This window comes from Homalodisca vitripennis, chromosome X (genome assembly GCF_021130785.1).
Source record: "Homalodisca vitripennis isolate AUS2020 chromosome X, UT_GWSS_2.1, whole genome shotgun sequence".
Classification (NCBI taxonomy): domain Eukaryota; kingdom Metazoa; phylum Arthropoda; class Insecta; order Hemiptera; family Cicadellidae; genus Homalodisca; species Homalodisca vitripennis.
Window position 1 is genome coordinate 55,692,322 of NC_060215.1, and position 12,883 is coordinate 55,705,204.

Genomic DNA, 12,883 nt, shown 5'->3' on the forward strand with positions numbered 1-12,883 from the left:
AGTTCCTTACTTCTGAATAAAAATTAGAAATACGACTAATTTAAAAAATGTGCTATACAGTGGGTCACACGTAGTAGGGCCTGCTGAAATGATGGACTGAACGTGATGACAGTCCTCCTATCTGACGAAAAAAAGCCATTGCCAACTGTAGGGATCTGCCAAGCTGAGGATAATCACATAATTTAAAAATAAAGTACTAGAACTTAAGGTCAACAGATACTACTATTTTGATCACAACCTTAGCTTAGGCTGAGATTTCTCTTCTTTGCTAAGAGATTCCTCTTGAATCTTCTCTTCTCCACCATCATCCTGAGTAAATCCATCATCTTGAGAGTCTGCTCCCCAGCCCACTAGTGGCTCCAGCTCAGCCCCTTCAATATAAAAATAATAATTAACAAGACAAATAAATAACAATTAAGCAAGTACAAATAATTACAGAAAATTTTGATCTTTATGTTCAGGGTGAACTTGAAGATCACCCTGAACAACCAGGATGATCTAAACCAGGATTTAATGAGGGATGTTTGATTAGGGAGGTTGCAGTATTGATGTGTGTTGAAATTATTTTCAATTAGTAACATCTCTTGAATAAACAAATTTTCATCAATTCTGAATTATTATTTTGTGTGTCTGTATCATGTATTCAAGTGATTTCCAAAAAATAAATCTTTTCCAACAAGATTTTTTTGAAATTTATCATAATTTAGTAATCTTTAATCTAATCTCTTTATCAAGTGGATAAATAAACTAAAATTTCAGATAAATAAACAAATCATACCAGAGTGTTAAGACACATAAGTCAGGAATCACAACTAATATGTTGTGTGTCAACTTCACACACACACTATCTCTAAAACATGTACGTAACAAAACAAAGGACAAATTATTAAAACTGATCTAAAGAATACAGGTCATAATAATTCTGCATTGAGTGAACAATCATTGACAACTGACCAGATGCTAATAGTAAATGGCAATCGTGACAGCAGAAAGAAGTTTTTGGCAAATCAAGAAATGGGCTGTGCCATTTTTTAAAACTATTGCTTCATTCTAGATTAACTTCTCAAAACTTAGAAATCTCTATCTGCTTGATTCTCTAGACTTCCTTTTTAGTTCATTCTTCAAAATTGGTAACCAAAGTAGTAATTTCTACTGATAGTTGACTGATCGGGTGGTCCACTAATGTAATATATGAAGCCTTGATTAATGTACTTTAACGAAATGAGGGTTCCTATGTATTATGTTGGCCTCATCTCTATTCATACAATGATCTTCAGACCAACACCTGCGGAAGAAAACAGATTGAAGATCTCTTAAAGTAGTGTTACTGATTTCTTATATCACTGAACAATGTGGTCCAAAAAATTCCTGTTACCGTCTGAATCCTTCCATCATCAAAAACATCATCAGTGGATCCAGGAAACTTCCATTATCTGTGTATAAAATATGGAATCAGTAGCACACAACTGAAACCAAAGAACAGTCCAAACTGAGGGTGAGATGCGTTGCACCACAAAAGGCAGACATCTTCAGATAAGAGGATTACTGAAGTTATAATATATAACAAAGACTAATCACTTTAGGATTTGTGGCCACAAAATTGAAGAATAAAGTGTTAAAACAAGATTTTCATCTCCCTTCCTCACCAGATTTGACTCCTGATTATCACCAATGATAACATGTTCCTGTAGAGGATTTTGTTCCACGGAGGAATTTGTGAAAACAAATGCCTATTTTGTGGAGTTAAACCAATAATGTTATTAGGAGGGGATAAAAAGATTACAGCACTATGGGATAAAGTGTGTAATATTGAGAAGAGATTATGTTAAAAATAAACATGATTTACTTTTTATTTTTGCACTGATTAAAAAATTCACTTTCATAATGTATTGTAACACAGACAAAAAACTGTACATTTTAGAACCATCATGCATAAGAACTTTTTAATTAGCATAGACAATCAATGGTTTGAATCTAATATGGACATTTATCAACAATAACATTCCTGCATGTTTTAATAGCAGTTTACCAAGTATGAATCCAACTAATGGTGGAACATAGAGGCTGTAACTAAGTATGTAGGAAAACACTTTACACTGTGAAAATAAAAAAATCACTATGGCATTGTTAGTTAAGATGCGTAGCATGCTAAAATTTGTACTGAGTATGCAAAAACATTTTTCACACGAAATGTTGACATTGTAATTTAACTGTAGAAACAAGTTCACTTGTATAAAGTAAGCAGAACTCATATATGCTGGTTAGTTTAATAGATTAGTATAAAAGGAAGAATATTTATTCCCCATAAAGCACCAAACTAATGATAAAATATTTCTGTTTTCATTAAAACAAAATTACAAGGTAATAAAGTGGACCATTATATCACTGTAATATGATGTCCACAGAGATACTTGCACAGACATGGATTGCTGATTTATATTAGTGATGTATTAACTGGGGTATTAGTCTGTGGAGGGAGAACAACCAGCATATAAATTTGTCATCTGATCTATATTTGGGAGAGGAATTTAATAATGAGGTAGGAATGTGTTCACATTCAGATTGAAAATTGTGTGAAAAACTATAAATATCAACTTACATATTTGTTCTTGATTTCATGAGATTTTCTTTTTGTAAGGTATATTATTAATAAACAGAATATATATATATATATATATATATATATATATATATATATATGAAATATGTTTTGAGAATAATTATAGACTGTTAAATGTGGTAAGAAATGTTTAACACTAATTGATCCAGCAATGAAAAAACAAATGACTTCTTAAACATTATTGTTCTTAATAATGGTCTGTTGTTCATCGTAGTAGGCAATAAATCATCTTGAAGTTAGTTGTTAATTTACAATTGATCAATATCAGACCAATGACATAAAAGCATTAACAATGTTCGCTTGGAGCACTCTGATTGATTGTTGTTGTGAAACTCTGGTTACACATCTATAGATCTCTCAGCCAACATTTGTAACTATTTACTCATACAACCACAAAACGTAAATATCATTTGCTGTTTCAAGTTCATTCTTTATAATGGTTGATTGTAGAATATTCAAGGACTAACTACAACATGTTTCATTTATTGTCAAGCTGGTGAGATGATGAAAGGAAACCAATCCCAAAAAGAAGTATTCCAGCTTTGAAAAGAAAACAGTGACTGAGAACTTTCCAGGTGTATGAAACTAACATTATGAATTTAATCCAGACATAGTTGTTGGATACTTCGAATTGTTCAGAAATGACTGTAGAATACAATTCATTAATGTTTAATTTTATTAGAATTAAGAGCACACTGAGATACTTAGTCAACAACCCAGGCCATTACTGATGCGTCCCATTCCAAAGAAGTTTAGAGGTGAATTAATTGGGTCAAGAAAAACTATTTACTAAGCACCTGTGGGGATCTATTGAACTAGAGCACTTCACTGGTTAAAATATACGGTTTAAGTTAGGGAGGGTCTGAATAATGTGTCCAGAGAATGTGTGAACTCTGATTCCCTATGAATCTTAAGTTGGTGTTAAGTTCAGTTCGTTTACATTCAACCTATTGCCTACCAACAGCAATACACAAAATAATATTGGTTGTTCAGTGCCGACCTGGTTGCAATATGTCAGAGACTGCTGCTCACAGATACTGCTGTCACCAATCTTATAACAGTTACATGATCATGGTAATCCTTAAGCTAACTTTTACTCGGGGCTCTGTCTATAGGCAACAGAGTTGTTCCGATGTGGGTGCCAGAGTATGAGGGAGTTGCAGGGAATGAGACAGTGAATGGTTGGGGAATGTTAGAGCTATGTTACATCTTATTGGTCTGGAACGCCTGGAAGTGTTGGGTCAAAATGCTGTGGAGTTCAAGAAAACCACGGAAAACATAATTTGTAAACAATGAACCGACTGTCCTGACAAGACGATTATCCACACAAGATAGGAACACCTTCATGGGGTATTCCTTAAACCTAATGAGTTGGATCTGTAGCTTCTAGAGAAATATTGGGATTTTATAAAGAGTCAAGATTACATTACATGGCAGTCTAGATTATAGGATTATGAAACAATAGATCCATAAACTTGCAATATCCTGTTTCCAATCAATTTTATATTTTGTGTAGTAGTCACAGATAAAATGGCATGATGCTGTATCCAACAAGGTTCTTTTGGTTTTATCAGATCCTGGTTTGAATATGGTATATGAGGTTTTGTTTGACACTGATGTAGAATACCTTAAGGCTGATTCTCTACAATAAACGATAGCCTCATTGTAAGGGGAATGTACATTTTCAAAAATTAAATTTACTAAAAAAATCTTTGCGGTGTTTGAGAGAGGTCATGACATTATCCTCTTATTCTGTATGATCACTCAGATCAGTTACAGAAATCATCACGAGGGTTATCCGATACAATCATATTAACATTCTATATATAGAAGTTTAGTGTATTGTCACTAACAGTGCATGTTCTAATATTCCTATTGTTTTCTACTTATTAACATTTTTTCTTAATTTTTGTTTATATCCTGGCAATGTCAATTACACAACCAATTTAAGTTCGGTATTTTTAACAGCTAGTTTTATGGTGTAATGACTTCATATTCTATTGCTTTAAACTATGTTTTTAAAAACACCATTGCAAAAATGGTTTCTGCAACGTGTTTCTTATAAATAGTAAAGTATTTTTAAAGTTCAGATTTTAAAGTATAATATAAGATATTCATAATCTAAAATATTATTCGTAAGATATTCATAAACTGCTTGCTTTTAGAGAATGTTAATTTAAAACTAATTTAAAACTCATAATTTCAGTAATCCCATTCTACTTTATCAAAGATTTTGTAGAAGGGGATTAAGCGTTCTCCCTTCTTATTGGGAGTTTTCTTCTTTCTTCAGATTAACCCTTCGAGAGCCCTTCAGGTCATCATTTGTACGTTGATTGCTACTATAATTAGTCCTCAGCTCGCAAATGAGTTGCTAAAAAAGAACATTCTCTTGACGGGTACTGTAATGCAAAACAGGAAGGGAATGCCCAAAATTGAGACAAAGAAAATGAAGCGAGGGGATGTTAGGGCTTTCAGAAAAGGAAATTTAGCAGTATTGTGCTGGAAAGATAAGAGGCCAGTGACACTCCTCAGTACCAAAAATAAAGCTAGCAAGTTAGACATGACTGCAGTGGCAAATAAAAACCCTTCTAAAGAGCCAACAATGAAACCAAATAAGGTAATTGACTATACAAAACACATGGGCGGTGTGGACAGATCCGACCACTATATAAGTGACTACCAATTCATGAGACGGACAAAAAGATGGTATAAAAAAATGTTTTTCTGGTTGGTTGAAGTAGCCACTGTAAATTCATACTTTCTATACAAAAGTGTCCAGGAAATGAATGGCAAACAACCTATGAAACACAAGGACTTTACAATGAAATTAGTTGAGCAGCTTGTTATTGACCACATGAGCCAAACCACCAGAGCACCAAGACGTTCAGGACGTCCTGCTCGTGAACAAAAAATGTATAGGTTGGATGGAAGACTACACTTGATGAGAAAAGCCCCAAGAGGAAACAGATGTGTCATATGTTACAAGAAAAAATTAGAAAAGAAACAGTGTACCTTTTTAAAACATGTCAGGAAAAGCCTCATTTGCACCCGGAAGACTGTTTTGAGGCATACCATACTAAGAAAAAATATGCCTGAGTGGAGTCATAAATACATGTTTTATAATATTGTAAAATAAAAGTAAGTTTTGAATTCAATTAGCACTTTCTGTACTAACTACCTAAATTATAGACTAAGATCAACAAGTGTTTGACGGGTATAAACACACAAAATAATGTTACTCAGAGCTTATGACGTGTACATACGCATGGTATATATATATATATATATATATATATATATATATGCCACCCTATTAGATAAAAAAATTATTTAGTCCTAACTAATGTTCATATTGCATATTCCAGATCATTCTAAAGCGTATTACTCCATAATATTATAACATTATTTGACCATAACCACTATAATTATGCGTACATAGCAATTTTTATTCAGCTTTTGAAGGGTTAAGTATAAAAAATGGTAAATTGCTACCAGTAAAATATGAGTTCTTCATTTCTTAGTAAAATAAATTAAGAACGAAATTTATGAATATGGTTTGTTGTTCATCCTGGCATTACAAAATGTTTAATAGCACACATTGTTTATGACTGAGGTAAAACACTTTCATACTCCTCCCTATGCACAAAAATTAGATGAACATTACATATATACTAACTAGTATGCTCAAACTCATTAATTCGATTAATTTGCCCAGGAGCTTAATTTAGATGTTTATATCAAAATAGTACAAGCAAATAATGTAACATTTACTTTTATCGTTTACTTGTCTTATGTTAGATTGGAAGGACCTCAATACATTACAATCCAGTAATTATAATCATTTAATGATTTTGAATTCATATCCTTATTAGACTGGCTGTATGCACATAAAAATTTGTGTTTTTGCAATTTTCTATGTTGCAAACAACACAAATGAAAGTGTTGATGAAAAATCATGAAATAACTAATATATTAAGTTAGGCAAATATTTTAGAAACAGGATATTAACATGCTCATATAAAAATGTTGAATTGTAATTAGTTAATAAACAATGGTTGTAATCAAGCTTGTGAAGTAGCAATGTTGATTAAAAACTTCACTGCTGATCTAACTCAACGACACCAAGCAGTCTCCCACTGCTAGTGCACTATAAGGCATCTGACGTACTGAACATGTTAAATTGAAACCTAGAAGGCTGAATTTCAGATCAAGATCATTATACCTATTAAAGTATAGTGAAATAGTTAATAAAATAATGTATTTATGGTTATCATAACTGAAAGTTGAAAGGATAACAGGATTTGGCATTGTAAACATACTGTCTACCATCTCATAAATTAGACTTAAAAGAGAAGTATTTATGTTTACCATATTTTCGATCAGCGTCGGTGATTCTCTTCTTGTGTACAGCAGCTATGGCAGTGTTGAGAGGCATGATGTTGCTGGTAGGTTTGATAGCTCCCATCGACAAAGACTTGCGAGGTGGACCTGCCCCTGCAGCAGCCTTGTCCTCCACTTGTTCCTTGGAGCCCTTGGGCCACGCGAACTGCAAACGGTACTCAGTGCTTATACGCGAGATGGCATTCTTCAGTGCTCCTCCAGTAGGCTGCACTGTTGCTATCATCTGTAAATTCCATACAGTCTGATATTACGTGTAATCATTAAGACCTTGGATTTTAGGACAAGTGTATGGTGTTTAGTTTATTTTAAAAATTTCTAGGCAGGCATCACTACAAAAACATGCTCCTTAATTTCTTCATCTGCTTTGCTTGTCAAATTAAGCCTTCAGATGTCTACGTTGTCTACAGGTGTATGGTTCGTTTACATTGAGCATCAAATTATACTTTATAATTTATTTCTTGACTTAATTAATCACACTTATCTGCAGTAACATTCATTCTATTACTTTTCATTTGTTCATTCAGAATTGATAAAAACTATAGAAAAGTCTACAATCAGGCACTAAAAGTTGCTATAAAATTCGTAGATGGTTTGAATGAAATTCAACATGAGAGTGTAATAGCTTCCAACAAATAATTACATAATTGGGTGATAACTGAAGATAATATATCAACAATTTCGTCAAATTAATAAAATGTTTTAATCAATGTTTTGATTCATTCTTAAGCTCAAAACACCTCCTTAGAAATCCGCTGTACTGATGCAACCTTGTGTTAATTTCCATGAGAACCAGCATAAATTACAAACCATTTTATCCACTTATTTCTGTAGTTAAACCTTGATAAAACACACTTTAAAGATATGATTTATTCGTATCCAAGTACCTTCAGTTTTTTGTATCAAGTACTTTGCTGCATATCAAATACCTTAAAATAAGATATCTCACAACATTTTACTGCTTAAAAGAGTAAAATAGTGATGATTTATATATAAGTTCTTATGGAACAAACTTTAAGGCTCATTCAGTACAGCTGACTGTTATAATAATTGATAGGTGTATAAATAATGCAGCAAAATAAAAAATAAAAAAATCAGAACCTGAAAAAAATAATTTTAAATTAAATTAATTAAATACTGTTGAATTCAAATACTTTTCACTATACTCTTTTTCTAAAAATTTGTAATATATAAATTGAAATTTATAACTTCTTTCCCCTTCTAAACTTCTGAACAGGAGAATGTTTCCACTTGCCAATCAGGAATTGGCCATTTTTTTCATCTAATGATTCCACTTTTCTTCAAAATAGTAAGAAGGGTATAAAGAGATACTAACAAACGTTTACTAAAATTAAAGTAGCATAATTTTATTATTCAGAAGAAAACTAATAAATAAATTGATTATTTTATTGAGACGATGATTGTCATTTTGAATAGTGACGCTGAAAATTAGTTTTTTATCCTGTTGGTTCTGTTCCATCTTCAAGGTATCACGTAACAAGTCATCCCTGTATTAATTTTGTAACATTTTGCAAAGTGGGGTTATATTGAATGTATTAAAATGTATATCTGCAAGCATTATTACTAATGCCCACAGAGTGTTCTGTTTTCCAAACATACTCATTCGTTCTAAACTTAGGAGACTGCTCTGTTTCCATATGGTGTATTTTTTCTTCAAAAAGTATATTATCAAAAAATGGAGCTCTACTAGAAAATACATTTTTCAATATACAAAAAAATTGCACCATTTACGTAGCAAAAATTTAAAATTGAATAGTAAATACTTTGCAACACACATCAAATACAAAAATGAATTCAGCCTACAAATGACTAGATACTTGTTTTTAAATAAATATGATAAAAACATAGTGGTATATCTATTCACACCAGTTATTAGGTGTAATACAAAGATGCAATCAGCATACTCAAACTAACAACTACTCTAGTATTTTGAATTTCTTTCTTCATTATAAGGATCTCAAATAAACAACTTAAACTTACATAAGATGAACAGTAATATATTTGGAGATATTGTAGTATCATTATATTTTATAGTAAGTATTTAACGAGAATGTTTGAAAAATTAATGTAGTCGAACATTAAATAGAATATATTTTTTAGTACTTCAGTACAGTCATTTCTAATGCTTCCCTTACAATTGATAAACAGCTGTATATACCTGATGTGGTTTTAATAAATAAGTACAATACTATACACAATTTTAAATATTATAAATTTAATATTTTTTTGTTATGTTAAATTAACAATCAACAAGAAAACACATTCTGAAACTTTTTTAGTTACCTTTACTATCTAATTTGTTTGAAAAATTAATTTAAACTCTTTTACCACAATCCATTATGGGGCATCCCATACATAGCTTTCAAAAGACCGAATACTTTTAAAATATAAACTTGGAAGCTTAGAAATAATCAACTACTTTTTGCCATAGCCATGACTGATGCAAATGTTTCAAAATTGGGGATGTAGGGTATTGAGGAAGTCATAACACTCTTAAATGAAGCATGGGTTGAATGATAAGTTTTATAGCTCTCTAGAACTTTTTAATTAAGCTCAACCCCACTTGGGTCACCCAGTCAAAAATAAAGGTCGTTTAAAGTTTTAAAACATACTTGTAACATGTGTCCCATGCAATGACAAAAGTGTACGGCATGAAAATACTAGCATAATAAACAGTACCACTTCATTTAATAACATTTTTCCTCATCAACTAGATTCTTAAAACATTTATTAACTTAATAGGGATGTTTAAGGTTTATAAGTTTTCATAAATTAATAACAATTAGTTGGGATAAAAAAGATATATAAGTATTTTATCTAAAGTGAGGTTAAATTACAGAAATATTAAACGGTAACTAAAGTAGATACTCAACATTATCCTGATTAGTTTAACAATTGACTCTGGGACTGAAGTGCAAGAAGTCAATAGTTGTTCTGTCCAACTCTTGAGGAAGGAAATTGAGACACGACGTCTGAATAGTTCCTTAAAGCTACCAAGTTTTACTATGACATAAATCTTGTTTTGCATCACTCCATTCCAGGACTTCAAGAACATCTGGCAGAGTATAAACTGTACAAGTATAACTTATATTAATAGTTCTGAGAAATATCACTGTTGAGGATAGAAGTACGCTTCACTCGGAAGGAATTGTATATTTGCGCTGAAGCTGGCAACTACTTGCTTGAGGCATTTAGCACTTGACTAAGAGACATTGTGTAAGAGGCATGTTTTCTGTTTCAAGCTAAGTGTTTGGTGTCAGCAGCTTTTATTTGTCATAAGTTTCTACCATTAGAGAGTTTATGAACATTGATAGTTAAAGAACCGCATGAAACAGCAAAGATTTATCATTTGGTTCCTTTAAAGATTGATTGTTTCTCATACTAATACTGTGGGTGATGTATTAACCCAATGTTTTGATAAAAAATCACCCATCACATTTTTCCATGTATAAGTAAACACTTCTTTACTTTACTAGAATGGTATCCACTAAAAAATTAACCATTAACACTTTTACTACTAGTCTGCGAGTTTTTAGGAGTTAATATTATTTTACTCCTAAAGAGTTAGATACACCAAATTTCCATACTATATTTGGTGTATCTAAATTTTCTTATATTGCTTAGATAAGACTTATATTTTCTTAGTTTTGCTTAGTCCAGGAGCCAAGAGCCAATTTGCAATAAAGCATACAACCCGGATTTTCTTGAAATCTATAGAAGATATTTCCTAGAAAAGAAATTGATCATTAGCGATACTAATTTTGGCTGAGCTCAAAAAGTATGGTATCAAAAGGGTTAAAAATAAGAAAAATATTTTGTTTTAAGATTATATTTTTCCTAGATTGATAAACTTAAAACAGATTATCACACACTTAAATAATAGTTGTATCATAGTCAGACAACTAGGTAAAATGCTGTAGTCACCACTTTAAAAGTCTGTATAAAGTTAGTTAGCTGATGCTTACACTTGTTTGTGTCTGATGGTCGATTTTAAGTATGCCAAGCTGAAAAATAATCATTTCATATTTTTAACCCTTTTAATACCTTCCCATTTTGACCCCACCAAATTAGTGCGGCTGACGATCGATTTCTCTCTTAGAGGAAGTTTCTCTACCAATTTCATAAAAAATGAGGTTGTGTTCTTATACCTTGTACATTTACTCTCAGCTCCTGAACTATTACCGTACTTCAAGTAAACAGTGTTTGTGTGATAAAATCATATTCAAGTTTTTACCAAGAAAAACTAGTACAATTAACTTTAAACCCTACTTCATAAAATACATGACAGTCTGTAACAGTCTGTTTTACCACAAAATCACGAAGCTCAAAATATTTCTAATTTTCTAATTTTTCTTTATCATCAAATATGAATATGTCATAAATTGCTGATTTATTTCAATTGCTGATAAACAGAAATATGACAAAAAATGTATAACTATTTGGAAATTTTTAAACTGTTGGTAATGCACACAGTGTTTTTGTCTCTATAACGGATTGTATCAATGTTCATTTACTCTCATCTGTAGTCACTTTCAGAGCAAGAGAATGAATCAAGTGAAAACTCAGTGTTAGATCAAACAATTTGAAAGAATGACAACTAAAAGAGCTACAGTACAAGTCATGCTAAACAATGTAACAGATTACAAGCACTCAGATTGACGTGCCATGCAAGGCTCCTGTATACTACAAGCAAACCGCAAACTGTGAAAGAGGTTTTGTTTTCTCCCATCTACTGCAGAAACATAGATAGATAATATATTCAAGATATAAGTTTGCCATAAGAAGTATAGAGACAATTTTGATACTTTTATGTGATTTTGCTGCCTGAACTAGACGTATCTAAGTTAAAACATAGCACAAAGAGTAACTTAGGTGTCACATGTAAATGATTATAACAAAATGAAACAAGTATTACAGTAACTACAGATTTTTTAAATAAATCCATATAAGTTATTGCAACCAAATCTCAGATCACAACATTAAGGTTTGCTCTTGGAAAAATTAATGATTACTTGTAAATGTCTAGTAAAACAATTAAGTGTGTAAATAATATAAATTTCATCAAATGTAATGTTTTAGGTTCTTCAATTTTACAATTTACAGTGATTGTGGAAACAATATTATCCATGTAAACATTCAAAACAAACTGAATAAATGTTAGTTATCGACTTTAGCATGTTAAAGTTACATACAAAGTATTATATTAATTCAGCAAAAAGCAAATGAGGACAATTTTTTAGATTTAGATGGTAGATACTATTAGCATTTTGAAAGAAACTTTATCCATTGTAACGTGTGAATATTTAAAATTATTTTTTATTATCAGAAAGTTTAGACATTTAAATGTATGTTATTAATGGTGACAATATTCTCAGTGAGTATAAAACAATTTTATCTTCGATCTTTGCGAATGTAATTTTCAAACAAAAAAGGTACAATGATTTATCTTTATAATCTTCATTATCTTTATCTTAGTTCTGAATCTTTTAACACAATTACAAGTCTTAGAGATGTTTAATTGAAGACAACTTCTTTGAGTGCCTTTGACTTCTTTGACGATAATTTCTTAATCTTTTTTGGATGATGGATATATTACTTATACAAAATAATAGTTTATAAATGGGTTGAAATTTGAGTTTCTAGCTCTAAATTTATAAAAATGTTGAAACCCCAAATTGTTCTTCAATTTTGTATTTATAACCTTTTAAATTTTCGACTGAGCAAACTTATGGTTTTATATTATTTTTATTGCTTATTTTTAAAGGCACCAATTGAAAACTTGGTTTGTGAGATTTTTATGTTTTGTTAGGAGAAAGTTCTACTGCAAACATTACAAATTAAATG

General features: G+C 31.2%; 1 protein-coding gene across 17 annotated transcripts in view; it reads right to left on the reverse strand.

Annotated features, from left to right (window-relative positions):
* Nucleotides 1-12,883, reverse strand: part of LOC124369008 (proteoglycan 4) — a 218,418-nt gene that overhangs the window by 61,738 nt on the left and 143,797 nt on the right. For all 17 annotated transcript variants that reach the window (XM_046826629.1, XM_046826630.1, XM_046826625.1 and 14 more), the window contains 2 exons: nucleotides 6,989-7,244; nucleotides 239-371 (listed from right to left, as the gene is read on the reverse strand). In XM_046826629.1, coding sequence (XP_046682585.1) covers nucleotides 239-371; nucleotides 6,989-7,244 — 389 coding nt within the window. The remainder of the gene's footprint in view (nucleotides 1-238; nucleotides 372-6,988; nucleotides 7,245-12,883) is intronic.